The 26,435-nt window shown below is 33.5% G+C and overlaps 1 protein-coding gene across 1 annotated transcript in view; it reads left to right on the top strand.

Annotated features, from left to right (window-relative positions):
- Window positions 1–2,324: 2,324 nt before the first annotated feature.
- Window positions 2,325–26,435, top strand: part of LOC127709206 (spermatogenesis-associated protein 20-like) — a 35,965-nt gene continuing 11,854 nt past the window's right edge. The window contains exons 1-9 of the mRNA XM_052214605.1: window positions 2,325–2,418; window positions 5,991–6,113; window positions 7,314–7,533; window positions 9,262–9,408; window positions 9,839–10,037; window positions 10,393–10,523; window positions 11,898–12,002; window positions 17,043–17,117; window positions 20,199–20,408. Of these exons, the coding sequence (XP_052070565.1) occupies window positions 2,387–2,418; window positions 5,991–6,113; window positions 7,314–7,533; window positions 9,262–9,408; window positions 9,839–10,037; window positions 10,393–10,523; window positions 11,898–12,002; window positions 17,043–17,117; window positions 20,199–20,408 (1,242 nt within the window). The 5' untranslated portion in view covers window positions 2,325–2,386. The remainder of the gene's footprint in view (window positions 2,419–5,990; window positions 6,114–7,313; window positions 7,534–9,261; window positions 9,409–9,838; window positions 10,038–10,392; window positions 10,524–11,897; window positions 12,003–17,042; window positions 17,118–20,198; window positions 20,409–26,435) is intronic.

The raw sequence follows: 26,435 nt of genomic DNA, 5'->3' as shown, positions 1-26,435 counted from the left end.
ATTTACTAGTTTATTGTTCTTTTTTTGTTTTTATTTTATTCCTTGTCTGTCCTTTCGATCTTTTTTATTCACTATTATACATAATTTGTTCATTACAATTTGATAAATTCATTCATTTTATACATTCAATCGTTCGTTCGTTCGTTCGTTACATTCGTTACAAAAACAATTACAAATAGATTACAGGCAAATATAAAATGAAGCGATATAAAACATTTTCGTAAGCTCCCAGCATCTCCATCCTGCTTACTTGGACAGATGTGTAACATTCCAACATAGAATAACACATATCAAAATCAGTTGGAAGAGGCTCAACGTATAGATCGTTACTAAGCAGGAAATTTAATAACTATAAATGGCGAAAGACACAAAATACCGATCTTTGGGTTCTCGCAGTTACTGAAAGCTGGTTCAGTGTGAAGACGTCATGAGCAGTCTGAGAAAAGTATTTCCTTTTCAATGCCAATATATAATTATCGACAGGGTGTAGGTGTTATTACCTACACAGACAAAATTCAAAGATCAAACTAAAACTTTATAGAAGGCGAACGATACCAAGCGGATAGTCAAACTCATAATTCAAAAACTAACTGACAACGCAATGTCAAAAATCTGAAAAACGACCAAAGGACAAATAACAGTATACAACACAACAAAGAAACTAAAGACTGAGTAACATGAACCCCATCAAAAGCCGGGGCGATCTCAGTTCCTCCGTAAAGGTTAGCAGATCCTACTCCACATGTGGCACCCGTCGTGTTGCTCGTATAAGTACAATCCCGGTGATTATCTAAATCGGTAGATCATTTTTGAGGAAAGGACGACTGGCGCCAATTGAAACATATCCGATGGCGTCCGTAAAATTTTCGAAGGGGTGGATTTCACTTCTACACTTGGAACTCTTGGTTTAAAAGCTTCCTTTTAAACAGAAACCCTCTATCAAGGAAATCATGATGGGAAATGCAAGCTCTGGTATATCGTATCACCTGGAAGATATAAACTTCATATCAAGACGCTGTTGGAATGTTGCTACATAAAAAATGGAAAGTTCACAATTGGAAAGCTGAACTCATCTCTGTTGTCGTAATGTTTTGTTCTCAACCAACCCTCATTGACTGTTCTAGATATATTGTATCCTTTATTTCAGGTTCGATGGGATAGAAATTGACAAACTTTGTTAGATAAGAAGTTTATAGTTTAATGTCAATTTTGAATAAAGAAGTTGCATCATTACTATAAATAAAACAAAATGTATCGTTTAATTGATTACAAAACCAAAGAACTGGCTACAAAGCGGATTATATCCATATAGCGATTGATAGTACACCAGATGCGGTACCTACCCCGTTGTAGTAAATCAGTTCAACAGTTAAACAGTTAATTTCAATCTAAACAACACGCGTCTCTGTTATTAACTTCATTAGATTCGCACGTGACCTAAGTTTGATAAGCCATAGATATAAATCTTTTGAGAACATCAAAACCAAAGGAAATACATAGGCAAACTGTATAATTGAATTGTGTCAAATATCTAAGATACACGATTTTCAAAAGAAGGAAAAAACTGACTTATTCATTGAAAAATATAAAGTATGTCTAAGAAGAATCCATGCATGTGAAAATTAAATCTAAAAGATATCAAGGAGAATTTAATAGGAGTCTTAGATAAACCGTTAGTAGAAACCCGATGTTAAAAACTCTTAAAACCAATTTTTACATACATATTAAGATATATAATTGAGGCAGAGACATATAATACAAGAGATTCGCGAGGGAATTGCATGAAATCCATACGGAATGAAACAGATGTGTTGATAGGTGTCTCAGTACTGCCATTCAAGTATTATCAGTAATGCAAATCAGTAACAATGTCATGATAAGAATTGGACATTGGTATACTACAGTTGCCTTTGATTTATGTTGGTGCATGCAAATCGATTCATGATTGTAGCTCTGTAGAACAATCAATGCAGCTTCACGGTTCTTGATTACATACACTTTCTTGTAATAAAAATATGGAATCAGATATAAAATTTCTAATAGTTTTCCCCCTTCATATCTACTTTTTTTAATGATGGTTATGATTTTAAGAATTCTTGTAAATATCAAGTTTTCATTACGTTTTACTAAAAAAAAAAAAAAAAAAATTGAACCGGATGCTGGAGCCTAGTATGATATTGAATATCTAAAATCGAATAAAGAACCGGTCGCTAACTTCACATACCGGTACATGTGAAATATACGCCTTGATGATTAATGAAGAGATTTAGGTACTCCATTAAAGGCGATACTTTCATATTACGGGAACAGTTTTTACCAGATGTCGAAATGTCGTTTCTTTCCCCATTCCATCTTCTTCGCTGTCAGCTGTCAGAAATGAATCCCAATGAATAAGTTTTTACTTACACATTTATATAGGTAATATAAAAGACGTGTGCAAATAGAAAGCTCAAATTTATAGAATTGTACGACGACAGTCATATTACAGGGACATGTCACTTCCCTCTAAAGCTTTGAAGTGTGGTGACCCCTGCCACAGGAAATCTGTATGTATGGATACACGTACCTTGTCCAAAGCCATTATATTATCTTCAGTATTGATTTTAGAGTGATGCTGTTTTCGTCATGTTCATATGACATTTATGAACAATTTGCTTATTACCCTGGTGATGGAGGCTGCACTGTTGTGAAGCATACAATTACCAGAAAATTTGGTTATCTGAAAATAATAATAGGACTTTGTCTTCTTTCACAGGTAACACCTGCCTAGCCTAGATGATGATATCATCACATGTAACTATATTCCAGAATTTTGATATTGCTTATGCATGTATTATTAGGATGCCATACATTGTTATATCCTCAATGATTGGAAGTTCGTTACCCTAACTCCAAACGGACACAAAAAATCACAACCTTGGAGCAGCTATTATTCACTGTGAATGTAAATATTCTTTTCTTATTTGCAAACAGTCTGATACACTTTATCGATGAATAGCTTCAGAAACATGGTCAATCTGTCTATGTTTCGTATTGAGACCCGATTCCATAAAATAAGTCGACATGCTTATAAGTTTGTGACCTTTGGCTTGGACGTTGGCTTTTGCACATGTGCAACAATGTATAGGTCAGGTCTATTGTATTATGTATTTGAACATTACAGAATAAATTTGAGATCAAGTAACAAATGAATATCTCGAAAAAAGAGAAATTGGGGCATACTAACTTTTTAGCTCACCTGGCCCGAAGGGCCAAGTGAGCTTTTCTCATCACTTGGCGTCCATCGTCCGTCGTCCGGCGTCGTCCGTCGTCGTCGGCGTTAACTTTTTACATTTTGAACTTCTTCTAGAGAACCACTGAATGGAATGAAACCAAACATGGCATGAATGTTCCTTATGAGGTGCTGACCAAGTGTTGTTACTTTGTAGCCGATCCATCATCCAAGATGGCCGCCAGCGGGGGACTTAGTTTAACATAGGACCCTATGGGAAATACATAAAAATGTCTTCTTTTAGAGAACCACTGAATGGAATGGAACCAAACATGGCATGAATGTTCCTTATGAGATGCTGACCAAGTGTTGTTACTTTGCAGTCGGTCCATCATCCAAGATGGCCGCCAGCAGGGGACTTAGTTTAACATAGGACCCTATGGGAAATACATACAAATGTCTTCTTTTAGAGAACCACTGAATGGAATGAAACCAAACATGGCATGAATGTCCCTTATGAGGTTCTGACCAAGTGTTGTTACATTGTAGCCGATCCATCATCCAAGATGGCCGCCAGTGGGGGACTTAGTTTAACATAGGACCCTATGGGAAATACATACAAATGTCTTCTTTTAGAGAACCGCTGAATGGAATGAAACCAAACATGGCATGAATCTTCCTTATGAGATGCTGACCAAGTGTTGTTACTTTGTAGCCGATCCATCATCCAAGATGGCCGACAGCGGGGGACTTAGTTTAACATAGGACCCTATGGGAAATACATACAATTGTCTTCTTTTAGAGAACCACTGAATGGAATTGAACCAAACATGGCATGAATGTTCCTTATGAGTTGCTGACCAAGTGTTGTTACTTTGCAGTCGATCCATCATCCAAGATGGCCGCTAGGGGGGGGGGGGCTTAGTTTAACATAGGACCCTATGGGAAATACATACAAATGTCTTCTTTTAGAGTACCACTGAATGGAATGAAACCAAACATGGCATGAATGTTCCTTATGAAGTGCTGACCAAGTGTTGCTACTTTGTTGCCGATTTACTGTTCAAGATGGCCACCAGGATATTTTATTAAATAACGGGACCAATATTAATCAAAATTTGGCCTCAATCATTATTTGGGTATCTGTTATGATTTTTATCTATCTTTACATGATTTCTAAAACCAAAGTAGAGCGACACAGGCTCTTGAGAGCCTCTAGTTTATTCTCCCTACAACAATCATGACAATTATTCTAATCTTAAAATGTGACTTTCAATGGTCAATTGGAAAGTCTAGAGTTATAGATTTAAACACGTTCAAGCTAACTACAACGATGTCACAATGTCATTAATGCATCAAAGTATTTTTTAATTTAATTTGCATTCAATGCCATAGGATTAAATTTATTTTATGAGCCAATATTCCGTAGGTTTTGTTTTATCAAAATATATCTAATCATTTTCTGGTCTTAAAAAATCTGCTCACATACAAACTTTAAAAAATAATACTCTTGGCCTTAAAAAAAGAAAAAGAGCACCACATAACCTAAAAATAGATGATGTCAATAACATTGCTGAAAGGATTTTCCCAAGAATTCCACAAAATTCTAGGATAGGAGTAAAACAGTCATTGTGGAAATAGATGTTTAAACAAATAATATGCAAGAACATACACAATTTCTCTTTTTCAAGCTGATATTAGTAAAAATGCATTGCAAAATATCTGGTTAAGTTTTTTTGAAGTAGCATGTTGCCGATGATAAATACTTATGCATGATGTCACAAATAAAGTGGAAATCCCCAAATGTCACGAACTTGCAAGCATAACAAACTTGAAATCATCGATGATAGTTTTTTATTCATCAGGTAGTCTCATTAGATTAGTCAAAAGAAAAAGACCCCTTTTTAATAATTGTTTAATACGCTGAAAATATTCTGGATTTTTACTATACAACTAGTGTATCATGTATCTTAGTTTTACTATACAACTAGTGTATCATGTATCTTGGTTTTACTATACAACTAGTGTATCATGTATCTTGGTTTTACCATACAACTAGCATGACTAGTGTATCATGTATCTTGGTTTTACCATACAACTAGTGTATCATGCATCATGGTTTTACCATACAACTTGTGTGTCATGTATCTTGGTTTTACCATACAACTAGTGTATCATGTATCTTGGTTTTACTATACAACTAGTGTATCATGGGTCTTGGTTTTACCATACAACTAGTGTATCATGTATCTTGGTTTTACTATACAACTAGTGTATCATGTATCATGGTTTCATGTAATGGTTTTACTATACAACTAGTGTATCGTGTATCTTGGTTTTACTATACAACTAGTGTATCATGTATCTTAGTTTTACCATACAACTAGTGTATCATGTAACCTGATTAAGACAACGTTACACGGTCTGAACCAATTACCAATATCTGATTTTTATCATCTCTGAAGAGAAACTTTAATTTTGCAGGCATTAGTGGAGGCCCTTTTACAGAGATAGAAATCCTTTTAATTGGGATTTAATATAGGTAAAGAAACAATTCTTAATTCTGATGAGCCAACTTGGTCAACATGGCTGATGTTTTGTGGAAAAGACTGCATGTATATAAACAAGGTTTAAGTATTAGCATAGCATGAGATGCATAGCCTGACAATTTATATGTTTTCTTATTTATTAGTGATAAATGTAATTAATTCTATTTTTACAACAATAAGTAAATCTATAATTTGTGCTGTCCTTAATGTAATATTTTTATTTATTACAGGAGAGGGACTTATTTCCAAACCTTTACCAGAATGGCATCTTCTGATAGTGGAAAGTTTAGAAATCGTCTTGCCAAAGAGAAATCTCCTTACTTGTTACAACATGCTTCTAATCCTGTTAACTGGTAAGGTATTAGATATAAATATAGATCATTGATGGTATTAGATATAAATATAGATCATTGATGGTATTAGATATAAATATAGATCATTGATGGTATTAGATATAAATATAGATCATTGATGGTATTAGACATAAATATAGATCATTGATGGTATTAGATATAAATATAGATCATTGATGGTATTAGATATAAATATAGATCATTGATGGTATTAGATATAAATATAGATCATTGATGGTATTTCAAAAGAGAGGGTGTTTCTCAGCTACAATCACAGCAAAGGGCGATAGCCCTGAGATGAAATGTAGCCATCTGCCAAGAACATCCTCAAGTTTTAGAGACCATTTATTTCCTGTTTATTACCGTTTTCCTTGGCAACATCAATGACGTAGGCTCATAAAGTCATACATTCTCTTTCTACTCCACTGAGATAAAACCCATATCACTGGAGTAGCATGGTATGAAAAATTAAAGGAAAATATTAGAAAATAACAATAAGATTACATGTTTAGTGCAGACCTGCCAACTATCCCGATTTATGGGGGATATCCCCATGAGAAGTGTGACCTGAATTTTGAAATTCTTTATTATATAAACAGAACACATCAGAACAGGTATTCAAATGAGTTATCAGGGTATTTAAGCACATATATACACATTCAAACAATAAAGTAGTAGATTAAGAACACTTATGACAATATAAGAGGAGCATAAGGTCCTCTTGCGCTTAAAATCCCCCATGTAGATTTTGAAAAGTGGGCAGATATGTTAGTGTTGTTGACTAATATGATGCACCTCAGGCTCTGAGTTATTGTTAATGATGATGGACATGATGGAATCACTAGAATCCTAATGTTTTCAATGTTAAATCAAGATAAACAGGATAAATATGTTTTCTTTTCAATGTCATTTCTCTGGATTTACCAACCATTCTGGATCAGATACATCCACAAAACTTTGTCCAGTTATATGTGTAGATGAACTGTGGTAGGTAACATATGGAACATCATGTGTCACTACAGGTGATAGATGTACAAATCAGGATAAATATGGTTCTCATGATGTTGAAATTAAGGTAAAAAAATTAAAAGAGCTTTGAAAAACTGAAAAATGTGGTGAATATATAGGCGTTTTGAATTTGGTGGTATGACACCTTGATATGAAACTGTTGTGAATTCTTTTTTTTCAATATTATTTAAGGTATCCATGGGGACAAGAAGCTTTTACCAAAGCCAAAACAGAAAACAAACCGATATTTTTATCTGTTGGTTACTCTACATGTCATTGGTGCCATGTTATGGAAAGGGAATCATTTGAAAATGAAGAAGTTGGCAAGATTCTCAATGATGATTTTGTTTGTATAAAGGTGGACAGAGAAGAAAGACCAGATGTGGATAAAGTGTACATGACCTTTGTACAGGTAATTGTTTACTGTATTGAACATTTTGAATTAGCTTTACAAGGTTAGTTTGGGAAATTACATGTAAATGTGTATGAAGTGTATATGACATCTGTACAGCTAGCTGTGCATGAAATAACTATACAATCTTTGTGTGGGTGATTACATGTAAATGTCTATAAAGTGTATATGACATCTGTACAGGTAGCTGTGCATGAAATAACTATACAATCTTTGTGTGGGTAATTCTCTGTTTTAATGAACTCTTGATATCTAAATTTGAATAGTTTGAAAGTGTTCATTTTTATAGAATACATTTTTTCATTACATTTATGTGGCAAAATCATTCATGAAGTTTCATGGAATGTTATTTTATTTGAATTTATACATTTTTTCAAGGTCTAATGTATTATAACTATTTGTTCTGCATTAGAGTAGGAATAAAAGTACTGCAGTTTAAAAGAATTGCAGCATCAATTGGGGCTGCAAAGTCACAATTATCTGTTTAGGAGACCAGTAGCCAGTAAAACTGCATTTGTGATTGTAAAACTCGGAATTGATGTCAGCATCTCTTCAACTATAGTGCAGTGAAAATGTTTTGAAGGTTCAACATTCTAATTTATGAGATTTTTTAGAAGTTTTAATTCCTGAATGCACTTGAGATATTTATAGATTCAAGGTTTCCCATGCATTGCATTGTTATTAAACAAGAAAGGACAAGTACTAATTCCAAACATTGAATCTCTACACCCAACTGACAAAATTCAAAGCAAAGAAACAGTGCTTTATTGTTGTTCTTCACCTCAAAGTTACAGTGAGGCCTTCAACACCGAGCAAAGGTCCAAACTTTATGCAACTTGTTCAAAACAGTCAAAAGTACAGGTTTAGGTTTATTTTTTGTGAGATGTTGATAACACTACAATTGTACATTGAAAAACACAGAAAAAGGTACATAACAACAAGTTACTGACTTTCAAGTGGGGGTGGAGGATGGCTTATGAGTGTTTGGTAACATTATATGGTGTCTGTTTTTAGGCCACAAGTGGGGGTGGAGGATGGCTTATGAGTGTTTGGTAACATTATATGTTGTCTGTTTTTAGGCCACAAGTGGAGGATGGCTTATGAGTGTTTGGTAACATTATATGGTGTCTGTTTTTAGGCCACAAGTGGGTTCGAGGATGGGCTATGAGTGTTTGGTAACATTATATGGTGTCTGTTTTTAGGCCACAAGTGGGTTGGAGGATGGCCTATAAGTGTTTGGTAACATTATATTGTGTCTGTTTTTAGGCCACAAATGGGAATGGAGGATGGCTTATGAGTGTTTGGTAACATTATATTGTGTCTGTTTTTAGGCCACAAGTGAGGGTGGGGATGGCCTATAAGTGTTTGGTAACATTATATTGTGTCTGTTTTTAGGCCACAAGTGGGAATAGGGGATGGCCTACATGTCCTATGAGTGTTTGGTAACATTATATTGTGTCTGTTTTCAGGCCACAAGTGGGAATGGGGGATGACCTACAAGTATTTGGTTACATTATATTGTGTCTGTTTTTAGGCCACAAGTGGGGGTGGGGATGGCCTATAAGTGTTTGGTAACATTATATTGTGTCTGTTTTTAGGCCACAAGTGGGAATGGGGGATGGCCTACAAGTATTTGGTTACATTATATGGTGTCTGTTTTCATGCCACCAATGGAGGTGGAGGATGGCCTATAAGTGTTTGGTAACATTATATTGTGTTTGTTTTTAGGCCACAAGTGGGGGTGGGGGATGGCCTATGAGTGTTTGGTTGACACCAGATTTGAAGCCTATTGTTGGAGGAACATATTTCCCTCCTGATGATAGATATTATGGCAGACCAGGGTTTAAGAGTATTCTGAAAAAGATTGCAGAACAGGTAACACTACATCTTATATGTTTATAAGCGGATATTTTATTTTTGTTTCACTACATAATTAACATGATTATTAGTTAATAATATTTTTGAAAAATTTTCAATATGGTTATTTCATGTCAGATTTGAAAAATACTGACAAAAACAAGTTGACAACTAGAAACTTTTAGGTAACTTTAAATTCAGAAATTTTTGCAATGTTTTGATTATGTTATTGCAAAAAATTGCAACTGGATAGGATATGCAAAAATAAAAAAATGCATTTAAAATTTTGAGAGTATTATATTATATTAATGTGTATCTTTATTTTGTTAATTATTATAAATCTTTAATAGTATTCATGAAATATAAAGATTAGCCAACAAAAAATTCAACTCTTTTAAGGGAGACAATTCTGAGTTTTGAGTTCTAATTGATGGTATATTTTTGTTAGTGGAAGGAGAAGAGAGAGCTGATAGATCATCAAGGAACAGCTATATTGGATGCATTGATGAATGGTACATTAATAGCGGGGACAGCTGATTTAGGACATCCTGGAAGAGAAAGTGCCTCTAAATGTTATCAAATGTTACAAAAGTCATATGATGAAGAACTAGGAGGGTTCGGTAAAGCACCCAAATTTCCCCAGCCAGGTATTCTATATATATAAAAAACTATCCTTAAGTGATGGAGCAGGTCTAACAAAACATAAGATTCATAGCTCAGTTTGTTTTTTTTCCTTTGGCCAATGTCTTTTTTGTTTTTCTTTGTTTGCCTGCGTCTTACATTCTTTTTTGACCTCCTAAAAGGTAGAGTTTTGAACTTCTAGGTACACATATCAGTTTTAAACATACTTGATTTAATGTCTGGCGAGAGCAGGTATTTAGCAAGTCACCTGGACGAAGTTTGCCTATAAAATAGGAGTAGTAATGGGGTTAGTAATCAAATTGACAATAATAAAAAAATATATATTTGTTAATAATTAATATAAGTATGTTTTTGTTTCAGTGAATTTGAATTTCCTGTTCCATTTGTATGCCACAGACCCTAACAGTGAAGTTGGTAAAACAGCATTAGAGATGAGTCTGCAGACACTTAGGTTTATGGCTAGAGGTGGAATTAATGATCATGTTTCAAAAGTAAGTTTTTCATTTGGTTATGAAGCAATTTTCAAAGCAGAAATTTGTGATAAAAATTTCCTTCATAAACATTGATAGATTTTTGGTGTTTAATGCCACTTTCAAAATTATTTTGTGGTGACTAGTTTTTATCGATGGAGGAAGCCAGAGTGCCCAGAGAGAACCACCAATCTTGGGGAGAAAAACTGACAATCCTAGTCAATTAAGATTGGAGTTGAACACACCTGTCACATACAGGGTTCAAACTCACAACCTTAGTGTTGACAGGCTAGTGATAACAGTATTTGAACTAGTTACACCACTTGGCCATCAAGGCCACTCATCAACATTGAAACATAGGAATTAATGGTTATGTTTCTAAAGCATTTTTTAATTCATAATAAAAACAATTTATTACTCAGATAATAATAACTTACATTTCCACACTGATATTTCAAAGGGGGAAATATAATGATCATTTTTCTAATGTAAGATTTTCCTTTGTTTTTAAAGCAATTTTGGAAGCAGTATCTATAATTTTAAAAGGAAAAAATCGTTATATGATATTTTTAGTTCATCTGTCTAAAACATTTTAGACAATGCAACAGACCACCCCAACCACCTACTGCCAACTCCACCGAGAAAATAAATGTACAAACAAAACACAAACAATAACCAACTTGTGGTTCAGATCTATAGCCTGACTTGGTACAGGCACAAAATGTGGTTAGTTTTCTAGACCACATGTTGTACATAGAAATGAGCTCCTTGAGGTAACGATAATTTAATGATAGTTTTTTTCAGGACTTGTTGTGAGTGAGTTCTATAAAATTTGTGCATCTTTTCTTTCAATCCTTATACATTGTACATTTTTCAGATGACAAAAATTGGCCTTTATATCAGACCTTTTCCTTGAATAGAATTTGCACATGTTTTCAATTAAGCCTGTCATTAAGGTTAAATAAATTGAATATCCTGTTAAACAATTACCATGATAATAACACAATGATAAAAAGTATACAATGGGAATATAAATTTTTTCAAGCTTTTAAAATCAGTATTTTTAAAAAAGCTTTAGAGGGAATGTGAAAAAAAATAATTGGTCACAAAATCCCATTATTATTATGTGTCCGTTTACAAATTTTGAAATTATTTTGAAAATAAGTTTTCAACTCCTCAGGCAAAGTTGACCTTAGATGGATTTGGCTATTTTTGGGGTTCTTTTTTATCATATAGCTCTTCAACTATTTCGGTTCTTATACATCCTTGGCTTTCAAATATTTGGCATTGAGCGTTCTTGATGAAGGTAAATCCAGAAAAGCGCTTCGGACGCATGAAATGTATAACGTGTTGTTTTCATTTTTTATTTGATATTGATGATGAGTTTATTGACAGGGCTTTCATAGATACTCTACAGACACAAATTGGCATGTGCCACACTTTGAGAAAATGTTGTATGATCAAGGACAGTTGTTGGTAGCTTATGCCACAGCTTATCAGGTATGTATACTGGAAAGACCTAAAAATCTGGGTTAAAAATAAACAAATGTAGTAAGTGATACCTGTTTCCATATGCATTTAGTGATATATCAGTTTTATGGGTACTGTTTTTTATACGACCGCAAACAAATTTTTGTGGTCGTATATTGGTATGACGTTGGCGTCGGCGACGTCGTCGTCGTCCGAAGACACATTAGTTTTCGCACTCTAACTTTAGTTTAAGTGAATGGATCTCAATGAAATTTTACCATAAGGTTCTATACCACAAAAGGAAGGTTGGGATTGATTTTGGGGGTTATGGTACCAACAGTTAAGGAATTAGGGGCCAAAAAGGGGCCAAAAATAAGCATTTTTGTAACTTCCAGACATAACTTGTGTGTAAGTGTATGGATCTCTCTGACATTGTACCACAAGGTTCCATATCACAAAGGGAATGCTGGGATTGATTTTGGGGGTAATTGCCTCCAAATTTTAGGAATTAGGGGCCAAAAAGGGGCAAAAAACAAGCATTTTTCTAGTTTCATTACAATAACTTGTGTGTAAGTCTATGGATCTCTCTGAAATTGTATCACAAGGTTCCATATCACAAAGGGAATGCTGGGATTGATTTTGGGGGTAATTGCCTCCAAATTTTAGGAATTAAGGGCCAAAAAGGGGAAAAAAACAAGCATTTTTCTAGTTTCATGACAATAACTTGTGTGTAAGTGTATGGATCTTTATGAAATTGTACTACAATGTTCCATATCACACAGGGAAAGCTGGAATTGAGTTTTGGGGTAATTGCCCAAAAATTGTAGGAATTAGGGGCCAAAAAGGGGCCAAAAATAAGCATTTTTCTAGTTTCCAGACAATAACTTGTGTTCAAGTGTATGGATCTCTCTGAAATTGTGCTGCAAGGTACCATACCACAAAGGGAAGGCTGGGATTGAGTTTGGGGGTGATGAATCATAAGGGGGTTCAAAAAATTGGGGGGGGGGTTTCCTTTTTTTTGTTTAAAATTTACCATTTTAAATTGGTTATTTCTGATTTATATATAAAAGCAAATAATAATGATATGGTTTGAATAGGTAAATTGAAATTTTTTAAGTTCTTAGACCACTTTCATTCTGTGTCAGAAACCTATGCTGTGTCAAATATTTAATTACAATCCAAATTCAGTGCTGTATCAAGCTTGAATGTTGTGTCCATACTTGCGCCAACTGTTCAGGTTTCGACCTCTGCGGTCGTATCAAGCTGCGCCCCAGAGGAGCATTTTATTTTATACTATGTATATTGTTTTGTACTAATTTTGAATGTATTCTTATTTTGTTGTACTGTTATTTCAGAAATTATTGCGAGGTTTTTATTAATGCGAATACTGCGACTTGGTGAATATCGCAATTATATGAACTCACATTCTGATATCTAATACAAACTGATTTAGCATTTTTGTCCATTCTTTAAAAATCTCAATAATAAATGCATGCAATAGTTTCTGTATTTATAGTATAAACCATTGGTCATGGTCCATAAATTTCTTATATTGTTAATTAAGTCTCCAAAACGAAGTTTGGGAAGACTTATTGTTTTTGCTCAGTTCTTATTAGGTCTTTCCACTTTTCTGTGGAAAGACCTATTGGTTTTCTTCTTCTAATTATTATTATTATTTTTTTCTTCCTCGACCACTTTTTTCTGACGGTGCTTTTTTGTTTCGCAAGATGTCGCTTAGATTTTTTGTGTATGATATTGAACAGTTATTGCGATTTTGAAACTGACCCTGTTTAGCCGAATACTTTTTATTGTAAGAGTTATCTCCCCAAACACTGTTTTTCTTGTGTACGCATCTCCTTCGCAACCGTAAAAGATTATGACAAATTTATGTCTCCAGTTTGTTCGTTATATCCTCAGGATCTTAAAAGTAATTTAGACCGAAGCGGTCCATGGCCAGAAACTCCATATGAGAGTTATTTCCCCTTCTGTATTTAAAATAAGTAAAATGCAATTGTAATTGGTAAAGCATAAGTGATAGGGACCTAGGGTCTTTTGATTTGAGGTCCTTGGTCCAAAAAAAAAGAAAATAGGGTCAAGGTCAAAGGTCAAGGTCATATTTAAATTTGGATTTTGGCTTATTTTCACCTCTTTTCAAACACGATATAAGATATCGACAACATATTTTTACTTTATTGTTAGTTGCGACATGTTGTAACACATACATATCGGTTTAAAGGGTATGCTTACATCAAATTTGAGTTTTCTCCCCTCTTTTATTTAAAAATATGCATATGGTGATATAACTCATGAACCAAATATAATTAAGTCCTAGGGTCTTTTGATTTTAGGTCCTTGGTTGATGACCTTGAAATTGAGCACAAGGTCATAGGTTAAATTGACATTCTAGATTTTTTGTACTTAATTAATGTAAAAGTTTATAGAACCAGATATATTTGGTATCAGTGTCAATTAAAAGTTTGAATAATACCGGAAGTAACATTTTTCAAACCGGAAGTAACAAATTATCTCCCTTATTTAAAAAATATTGTATAGAAACCATATATTTTTGGAATCAGTGTACAATAAGCTATCATTTGAAGCTGGAAATGACATTTTAAAACGAATTTTACTATTTTCATATTAAAATACATGTTTTTTTGTTGAAAGACCTTCCATTGTTCTCTGAACAATTGGTTTTTAATTATTATGGCACCCTCAACGGAGTTGGGGTGACATACTGTTATTCTACGTTTCTTTTTTTTCTTATTTTTCTTCCACACATTTTGTCTGCGCGAGTTCTTGGAATCCAATGGACCGATGTTGATGGAACTCTACTATAATGAGGACCCCCATGTAAAGTTGTGCACCTTGCTATGGAATGGTAAAAAATGGCCGCCGTTTCCATGGAAACAGCAAAAATGCGAAAAAAATCAAAGTGTTCCAAATTGGAAGAAACTCCACAGGAATGTTAACTGGCATGTCTGATTTGCAGTTTGACTTTGGAATTTTCAAAATGGCTACCGTTACCATGGAAACAGCTAAAAAATCAAAAATTCTAACTATTTCGTTATAAGACCCAACTGGATGAAACTTTATGAAAATGTTACCAAGTATGCTAAGATGTCAAGACAATATTTGGATAGTCCAAAATGGCCGCCGTTGTCATGGAAACATGGGGCAAGTTTTACATTGACCCTATGGGAAAATGCATAAAATCAGCATTTTCTTAAAGAGTATTTCACCAAAGTCAGTGAAACTGTATTGATATATAACATGAAATGTGGCAATGAGATGTCTGCTTTTAGAATTTTGGAATTATCCACTGTAACCATGGAAACAGCAAAAATGTCCAAAAATGCTGCAAACTGGATGAAACTTTACAGAAATGGTAATTGGCATAGGCAGAATTGCATTTTGCAGTTGGAATTTTCAAAATGGCCGCCGTAACCATGGAAACAGCAAAAATGTCCAAAATTTCAAAATGCTCCAAACTTATTGAAACTTTACAAAATTGATAATTTGCATGTGTAGGTGCCCTCTTTGACTTTGGAATTTTCTAAATGGCTGCCGCTCGCCTGGCAATGGGGGAAGATTGCCATCCGCTATTGCTTGCAATGGCAAATCTAGTTATTATTCTTCTTCTTCTTCCTCTTCCGCCGCTTTTAAATTTGAACTTGTCCGCACCCGTTCTCCAAAACCACTTGTCAGATTAACTTAGGGTTTCACAATATGTTAGACTAACATGTCTAGTGGTGCAATCAGGGTTTTGTTTGTGCAATGGGGTTTATAAAGTGGTACTTTGAGGGGCAAAAAGAAAGGAGGGTTTTACTATAGAACCCTATGGGATTTTATTTTTTTAAATTTTCAAATGATTATAAATTGAAAACCGTTTGTGATAGACACAATCTTTTTTATTGAAAATGTTCTAAATAATAAAGCACATTAAATGAATTACAGGGTAAGTCCCCAGGGGTCATCCCCACCCCCTGCCATTTAAGAAAGTTCTAATATCATGTAAGTGGTCAAGATCCCCACCCCTAAACCATATATATTCTGGTTTGTCATGCTAAGATGGTTTGAATGATATACAGGGTTAGTCCCCAGCGGTCATCCCGACCCCCTGCCATTTGAGAAAGTTCTAATATCTTGTAAATGGTCGAGATCCCCACCCCTAAACCATATATATTCCTGTTGGTCATGTCTCGAAAATTTGAATGACATATCGGGTCCGTCCCCAGGGGTTTCCCCCACCCCCAATGTTCTAATATCTTGTAAATGGTCGAGATCCCCACCCCTAAACCATATATATTCCTGTTCGTCATGTCTCAAACATTTGAATGACGTATAGGGTCAGTCCCCATGGGTTCCCCCACCCCCAAATGTTCTAGTATGTGGTAAATGGTCAAGATCCCTACCCCTAAACCATATATATTCTGGTTTGTCATGCGAAGATAGTTTGAATGATATACAGGGTTAGTCCCGAGGGGTCATCCCGACCCCCTGCCATTTGAGAAAGTTCTAATATCTTGTAAATGGTTGAGATCCCCACCCCTAAACCATATATATTCCTGTTCGTCATGTCTCGAACATTTGAATGACGTATAGGGTCAGTCCCCAGGGGTTCACCCCACCTCCAATGTTCTAGTATCTTGAAAATGGTCGAGATCCCCACCCCTAAACCATATATATTCTGGTTTGTCATGCCAAGATGATTTGAATGATATACAGGGTTAGTCCCCAGGCATCACTAATGCATATAACTTTACTGGACCAAACCAATTTTCACTGGACTTTGCCCAATGTCAGGCGACCCTTGGAATTACGAATTATGGGAGCTTCATTTGGGAGACTTCGTAACAGCATCCTGTTACAATCATTTCTTGTTTTAATTTAAAACACTGGAATTCTTAATTGAATTCATGATGATCACAAATGTATTTTTTTTTGGTATGTGCCATCTTTTTTTATTTATATTTTTGAATGGCAGATAAATCTTTTAGATATTTTAGAGGGATCTATTTAGTTTGAATGCTTTTGTAATTTAAAACAGAAAGATGAATTTGATTACAGATAACAAAAGATGAAATGTTTGCTGATGTTGCCAGAGATATAGTGGAATATGTGACTAGAGATTTACAAAGTCCTGTAAGTTAACAATCAGGATTTAATGTAAAATATCCTGTAGATATAAAAATAAGGAGATGTGAAATGATTGCCAATGAGACAACTATCCCCCAGAGTCCAAATGACCTGGATGTAAGTATGTATTGGTCAAGGTTCATCCTTCAACAATTAGCAAAACCCATACTGTATAGTTAGCTATAAAAGGCTCTGACATGACAAAATGTGAAACAATTGAACAGAGAAATTCAACGACCTGATTTATGACACAACAATAAACAAAAAACATATATGAGAGACAGCAACAAAGGACAGCCACTGAAATAAGGCTACCGACAGGCACACACGAATGTGGCAGTGTCAAACTTTTTTGTGCTACTTATAACCAAGTATGTTTTGAAATAAAAAAGCAGTATTTATACAGCCTTAGATCTCAGCCAACATTTGATGGTAATGCTTGAAACAAAAATTTACAATTTACAAATTGTAAGACATTTTTTTAATTATGTAAACAATAGTTTAATAATGGGAGGGAAAAAAACACTGAATGTATTTATTTTCATTATTTCGTATTTTTGTCGAGCCTGCGACTTCAAAAGCAAGACATAGTGATCCTACATTCTGTCATCGTCGGCGGCGTCCACAAATATTCACTCTGTGGTTAAGTTTTTGAAATTTTAATAACTTTCTTAAACTCTCCTGGATTTCTACCAAACTTGGACAGAAGCTTGTTTATGATCATAAGATAGTATCCAGAAGTAAATTTTGTAAAAACAAAAAATCCTGTTTATCCATATTTTACTTGTAAATGTATTTATTTTTTCTGCCAGTTAAAATTAAATTCACTCTGTGGTTAAAGTTTTTTAAATTTTAACAACTTTCTTAAACTATCCTGGATTTGTACCAAACTTTGACAGAAGCTTGTTTATGATCAAAAGCTAGTATCTAGAAGGAAATTTTGTAAAAATTTATTTCCTGTTTTTCAGTATTTTACTTATAAATGGACTTAGTTTTTCTTCCAGTTAACATTACATACAGTCTGCAGTTAAAGTTTTTAAAACATTTATTAGATTCATTAACCATCCTGGATTTTTACCAAACTTGGACAGAAGCTTCTTACAATCAAAAGATAGTATCTAGAGGAAAATTTTAATAATTTTTTCCCCATTTTTGTTGAGCCAGCGACTTTTGTTGCAAAAGTAGGCAAGACACTGGGTTCCGCAGAACCCTTACGTATTTTACTGATAAATGGACTTTTTTTTACAAATAAACATTCAGATTCAGTCTGAGGTTAAAGTTTTTCAATCATCAATAACTTTGTCAAACCTTCAAGGAATTTTATGAAATTTGGACAGAAGCTTGTTTATAACCAAAATACAGAATCAAAGCAAAATTTTGAAGATATTTATTTTCATTTTTCCGTATTTTACTGATAAATGGACTTCATTTTTTTACAAATAAGCATTCAGATTCAGTCTGAGGTTAAAGTTTTTCAGTCAACTGTCAAGGAATTTTATGAAGTTGGACAGAAGCTTGATAATGACCAAAATAGAGTATCCAGAACAAAATTTTGAAAATATTTATTTTCATTTTCCTTTATTTTACTGATAAATGGACTTAGTTTTTTTATAGTTACTAAGTTGATACAGTCTGGGGTTAAACAAGTCAATTACTTTGTCAAAGCTTCATAGAATTTTATGAAGCTTTGGCAGAAGCTTTTTTATGATTAAGAGATAATGTCTGAAGCAAACTTTTGAAAATATATTTTTTTTCATTTTCAGTTTTTTTCAGATAGATAGACTTATACCGTGTTTACACTATGAAATCTGCTCTGGGTCGAACCGGGGATAATTAATCAGATTGAATTACCCCAGTTCACACTTAATAAAAAATTAAACCAGTTTAGGATTTTCCCTCTCAACAAAAATAGAAATGTAAGCGCCAAATATGTAACCCGCATCTGTCCAATGTACATATTTACATTTTTTTTCTCATCACGGATGCAATATTTTAAAGTCTGAAATTTTTTACCGCACTACTGACCGCTTTGGAGGAGTTCCACATCAACCACTTTCCGTGTTTTCAAATAACGTCACTTTATCCAAATTGCACCATTTTGCGACGGAAATCTTATTGGTTTCGTCATTTGTCATTATGCAGGTCTTTCAACATAGCTGAATACACTTATATCCCTCTTGCTGTCGCTAATTTAATATGGTTATAATTCGTGACCCACTAAATACGGTAGCTGGACATCTGTGACGTCACATATCATTATATGACGTCATTCGATATGTGATGTCACACAATAATTACGTTACATTGAAAACCTATTTAAGCAAACGTCATATGTCACCATAGCAACAACCTCACATTAACTTCACTTTGCGTTCACATATAGAAGGCGAGGTAATTAACCCGGGTTCACCCCACATTAACTCCACCTAAAATGAAGGGTAATTTTAATCCAGGTTCGCCCCGGGTTAAAGTGTTCACACTACCTAAATTTAACCTGGATTAACTAATTTGGGTCGAACTCAGTTTAAAAAGACATAGTGTGAACGGGGTATTAGTTTTTTACAGTTAACATTTACAGACAGTCTGGGATTAAATTTGTTTGACATGATAAGTTTGTAAACCTTCATCGATTGTTATTAAACTTGGACAGAAGCTAATCTTCAATAAATCACTTTTACACTGACAGCAGCAATAGCAGGCGAGACACTGAGTTCAGCGGAACCCCTTGCGAATTTTATTTATTAAAAAAAAATCAATGAACTGATTGAAATAAGATGTGTAATTTGTTGTATTTTGAATAATAAAAATTTTCTTCTTTTGAATAATAATGATTTTCTTAATTTGTTTTGGTTTTGTTGACAAATTTGGTGATGAAAAATAAATGTTAATATTGATGGTCCTATGATGGATATTATTTCCCAGTTAATGAAAATTGAACCTTGAGATCTTTGTAAAATTTTAAATATTTAATATTTTTAATTTTGTAGAATTACATATGGAATAATACCTTTCAAAAATAGAAAAAAATTTCCTATTTTGGTGTTAGCAGGATGTTTTTGTCATACAAACAAATTCTTTTCTTTACAGGAAGGTGGGTTTTATAGTGCAGAAGATGCTGATTCCTATCCAATAGATGGCGCTTCAGAGAAAAAAGAAGGTGCATTTTGTGTTTGGACCTATGAGGAGATACAGTCTCTTCTGAAAGAACCAGTAGATGATAAACCAGACACTAAAATGGCTGATATATTTTGTTTTCATTATGATATAAAAAACGATGGAAATGTTGATCCAATGCAGGTAGGTATACTTTGGTGGATCGTTGTCTCATTGGCAATCATACCACATCTCCTTATTTTTATATCAGGTACACTGAATCTTTAATGATTTACACATATATATTTATATCCAATACTACAAATCACTACAAAGTAGCAGGGCTGGGTATTTATTTTCTTACCTTCCAGTTGTCAGTCAGTCAGTCCATCAGTGTTTCAGTGGTTCTGTATGCTAAATCAAATACCGTAAATTGGGAAATTTTGGCGTCGGGATATTTTGGCATTTTTTTCTTGAAAGGCATGTATTTTATTTTGGTGTGTGTAATTTTGGTGCTTCGTCCAATTGATATGTTTAATTTTGAAACAACAGTAGTGAGCAAGCTCATTCATATTTGCCTTTATTTACCCGTTTATTGACAAAATATCATTTAATTTCTCAAACTAGAAACATGACAAAGTTAACTTAATAATGGAATCGGATAACGGATGCAATTGCAAATATGTCCGTGTATTGTGGTTCAAAGCTGAAAGAAAATATGAAATAAAATCTTAAACATTAAAATCACTTTTTAAATAGATTATTTTTTACAAATATCATATGAAATAAATTTTAATCATCTCTATAGCAGTACATGTTAATCTATTGACGATCAAGGATTTAAATTTTAATCCTTATACCTCAGGCAGTACATGTTAATTGAAGATAAATGATTACAAGGAGTTTTGATATTCTAATTACCAATAACAGCGTCTAATCAGCAATAGCCTGGCATATTTATGACATGTGTGAATAAAAATTCATGTTGTGTTTTCTTAGCAATTTCAGAAAATTGACAATTAAGTAAAAATTATATAGTGTTGTTGTCAAATGATACCAGGTATTTATTTGCAGATTTGGCTATGTATAGAATTGTAGGAAATATACGGAAGATATAATAACATAAAATATTTTCCCCAACAATTAATATTATGATATTGTCGTACCAGTACGCAATATTGGCATTTCAATTTTTAGTGTTCGCTTTATTTTCGTGTGTTTAATTTTGGCACTTTCATTGGAGGCACCAAATAAACCAAAATAAAACTACAACCAAAATATAAACCCAATTTACGGTACTTTATACCTGTCCTTCTGGTTGTCAGTCAGTCAGTCCATCAGTGTTTCAGTGGTTCTGTATGCTAAATCAAATACTTTATACCTGTCCTTCCAGTTGTTAGTCAGTCAGTCCATCAGTGTTTCAGTGGTTTCTGTACACTGAATCAAATACTTTATACCTGATTGCAACTGTACTTAGTCACATGATCTAATAAGATGAAAATCCATATTATTATATCCCCATTCGAGAGGTGTTAGATATATTGAGGAACAGCTTTTTTTCTTTGACAGAATTATAAAGAACAAAATTTCAAGTTGCTTGAAGACAGGTGCATGGTCTTATTTTTTTTTATGCCCCCGCTGTAGTGGAGGGGGCATTAAGTTTTACCCATGTCCGTCTATACGTCCGTCCATACGTCCCGAAATTGGTTTCCCTTCTCTAACTTTAGTTTTCCTCAACCAAATGTTTGAAACTTATACACAATGCTTATTACCACATAACACAGCTCACTTTTGAATTTGGGTGGCATCACTTTTACCTTACTAGAGTTATGCCCATTTACAAATGGAAAAATTGCTTAATTTTTCGTTTCCGTTCTCTATCTTAAGTTTACCTAAACCAAATGTTATGAATCTTATACACAATGCTTATTACCACAAAACACAGATCATGTTTGAATTTTGGTTGCGTCACTTTTGCAGTTCTAGAGTTATGCCCCTTTACAAATGGAAAAATTGTTGAATTTTTCATTTCTGTTCTCTAATTTAGGTTATCTTCAACCAAATCTTATGAAACTTATACACAATGCTCATTACCACAAAACTCTGATCAAGTACGAATTTGGATAACGTCACTTTTACCGTTCTTGAGTTATGCCCCTTTATAACATTATATGCAAGCAGGGGGCATCATCTATGTCCCATGGACACATTCCCCATTTATTTCAATATTGCTTTTGCTGTTGAGAGGGTCTATAAAACTAAATTCATAAAGAGAAACTTTCAAAAGATATACATGATTAGTTATGTAGATGATTGTATATTGATTTGTGTGTAACATGTCAAAAATTAACTAAACATAATCATAATATCAATCAAGGGCACACAATTACAATTCAATATACATACCCTAAATAAGGAAATGGCAGACAATTTCACAGCAAAATATCATCCTCTAGTAGGAAAAACACATAGATCTACCTGTGAACAATACTGACTTTATCAGAACCTTTTATAATTAAAATATAAAACACATCTTTCATAGTATATATGTCTTTCAAAATGCCTATCAACTGGCACAATAAAACTATACTTCAAATTCAAATAATGGTACCAAATTTTCAAAATCATGTTTACATTTGCAAAACTTCAGATAAAAATATAGAATGTTATTTACATGCACATATCATATTCCAAATCATAATAAATATTTACAAAATACACCAACCTTAAATATTCAAATATTCTTGTTCACAAAACTGAGACACAACTACACCTGTCGATCAGTAATATATCAATAGTGAAATATAATGTAGTGAACAGTTTTTACACGACCGCAAAATTTTTGCGGTCGTATATTGGTATGACGTTGGCGTCGTTGTTGTTGTCGTCGTTGTCGTCCGAAGACATTTGGTTTTCGCACTATAACTTTAGTATAAATTATTAGAAATCTATGAAATTTAAACACAAGGTTTATGACCACAAAAGGAAGGTTGGGATTGATTTTGGGAGTTTTTGTCGAAACAGTTTAAGAATTAGGGGCCAAAAAAGGGCCCAATCAGCATTTTTCTTGGTTTTCGCACATTAACTCTAGTATAAGTTAATAGAAATCTATGAAATTTTAACACAAGGTTTATGACCACAAAAGGAAGGTTGGGATTGATTTTGGGAGTTTTTGTCCCAACAGTTTAGGAATTAGGGGCTAAAAAAAGAGCCCAAATAAGCATTTTTCTTGGTTTTTGCACAATAACTTTAGTATAAGTAAATAGAAATCTATGAAATTTGAACACAAGGTTTATGATTACAAAAGGAAGGTTGGGATTGATTTTGGGAGTTTTGGTCACAACAGTTTAGGAATTAGGGGCCAAAAGGGTCCAAAATTAAACTTTGTTTGATTTGATCAAAAATTGAACTATTGGGGTTCTTTGATATGCCGAATCTAACCGTGTATTTAGATTCTTAATTTTTGGTCCCCTTTTCAAATTGGTCTACATTAAGGTCCAAAGGGTCCAAAATTAAACTTAGTTTGATTTTATCAAAAATTGAATTCTTGGGGTTCTTTGATATGCTGAATCTAAACATGTACTTAGTTTTTTGATTATGGGCCCATTTTTCAAGTTGGTCCAAATCGGGGTCCAAAATTAAACTTTGTTTGATTTCAACAAAAATTGAATATATGGGGTTCTTCGATATGCTGAATCTAACCTTGTATTTAGATTTTTATACGCCCGTCAAATTTTTGACGGGACGTATTATGGTATACAAATGTCCGGCGTCCATCCGTCTGTCTGTCCGGCGTAAACATGTTGCACCGTAACATGAGAATGACTTATCCAAATTTCATGAAACTTAACATAGTTGTTTCTAATGATGGTCAAACGATCTGTATACTTTTTGGTGAAAATAAGATTAAAACTTTTTGAGTTACAGGACTTAGTAACTAAAACAGGTGTGTGTTTTTTTATACGCCCGTCAATTTTTGACGGACGTATTATGTTATACAAATGTCCGGTGTATGTCCGTCCGTCTGTCTGTCCGTCTGTCTGTCTGTCCGGCGTAAACATGTCGCACCGTAACTTGAGAATGACTTATCCAAATTTCATGAAACTTAACATAGTTGTTTCTTATGATGGTCAAACGATCTGTATACTTTTTGGTGAAAATAAGATTAAAACTTTTTGAGTTACGGGACTTAGTTACTAAAACAGGTGTGTGTTTTGTTTCACATGTCGTGCCGTATCTCAAAAACAATTTATGATTATTGCTTAAAACTTTACACACTTCTTAGTTATATTAATCTTAAGATCTGTATACTTTTTGGTGATGATTCGAAATTTTATTTTAGAGATATTGAGTATTTTGTTAAAAAAGGGGGAGGGGTTTTTCACATGTCGCGCCGTATCTCAAAAACAGTTTATGATTATTGCTTAAAACTTTACACACTTCTTATTTATATTAACCTTAAGATCTGTATACTTTTTGGTGATGATTCAAAATTTTATTTTTGAGTTATTGAGTATTTTGTAAAAAAAGGGGGAGGGTTTTTTCACATGTCGCGCCGTATCTCAAAAACGATTTATGATTATTGCTTAAAGTTTTACACACTTCTTAGTTATATTAATCTAAAGATCTGTATACTTTTTGGTTTTGATTCAAAATTTTATTTTTGAGATATTGATTTTTTTTTTTTTAAACGGGGGGTTTTCACATGTCGCGCCGTATCTCAAAAACGATTCATGATTATTGCTTAAAATTTTACACACTTCTTAGTTATATTAATCTAAAGATCTGTATACTTTTTGGTTTTGATTCAAAATTTTATTTTTGAGATATTGATTTTTTTTTTTTAAACGGGGGGTTTTCACATGTTGCGCCATATCTCAAAATCGATTTATGATTATTGCTTAAAATTTTACACACTTCTTAGTTATATTAATCTTAAGATCTGTATACTTTTTGGTTTTGATTCAAAATTTTATTTTTGAGATATTGAGTTTTTTGTAAAAAAAAAAGGGGGTTTTCACATGTCACGCCGTATGTCAGAAACTATTTATGCTTATTGCATAAAAATTCACACACAAGACGAAGGGCGTATCATGCGCTCATGGCGCAGCTGTTTATTTCACATGTCGCGCCGTATCTCAAAAACAATTTATGATTATTGCTTAAAACTTTACACACTTCTTAGTTGTATTAATCTTAAGATCCGTATACTTTTTGGTGATGAATTAAAATTTTATTTTAGAGATATTGAGTATTTTGTTAAAAAAGGGGGAGGGGTTTTTCACATGTCACGCCGTATCTCAAAAACTATTTATGATTATTGCTTAAAATTTTACACACTTCTTAGTTATATTAATCTAAAGATCTGTATACTTTTTGGTTTTGATTCAAAATTTTATTTTAGAGATATTGAGTTTTTTGTAAAAAAAAAGGGGGGTTTTCGCATGTCATGCCGTATGTTAGAAACTGTTTATGCTTATTGCATAAAAATTCACACACAAGACGACGGGCATATCATGCGCTCATGGCACAGCTGTTTATTGATATTTGGGCCCGGTTATCAAATTGGTCCACATTGAGGTTTAAATGGTCCAGAATTGAACTTTATTTGATTTCATCAAAAAATGAATTCTTGGGGTTCTTTGATATGCTGAATCTAACCATGTATTTAGATTTTGGATATTGGAATACCACAAAGGGATGGTAAGAATTGTCTTTGGGAATTATGGCTCAAACCGTTTAGGAATAAGGTGCAAAAAAGGGAGGAAAAGGGTTTCCAGGTTAATGGACAATTACTTAAGTACAAAACATAATTTAAAATGCAGTGTAAGGTTGGTAATTGAAACTCATTTGAATATCTCACCTAAATTGCTTTTAAATTATGAATATTGGAAATTTGCCAAAAACTTTATTATTAATAAATTCCATTGGAAATTTGCCAATAACTTTAGTTTAATGAACTTCATTGGAAATTTGCCAATATAAAATGTTGCTGATGAAGCTTTTTTGTTTATCTCACCTAAACTGCTTTTAAATTATGTATATTGGAAATTTGCCAAAAACTTTATTATTAAATTTCTGATTTATATATAAAAGCAAGTAATAATGATAAGGCAAGAGATAATTCACCACATTTATTTTGTGTCAGAAACCTATATTATGTAAAAAATTTGATCACAATCCAAATTCAGACAGTATCAAGTATGAATATTGTGTCCAAACTTGCACCAA

Source organism: Mytilus californianus, unplaced genomic scaffold (assembly GCF_021869535.1).
Source record: "Mytilus californianus isolate M0D057914Y unplaced genomic scaffold, xbMytCali1.0.p SCAF_7, whole genome shotgun sequence".
Lineage (NCBI taxonomy): Eukaryota > Metazoa > Mollusca > Bivalvia > Mytilida > Mytilidae > Mytilus > Mytilus californianus.
Note: the sequence above shows the minus strand (reverse complement) of the source record. Positions and strands in the feature narration are given on the sequence as shown.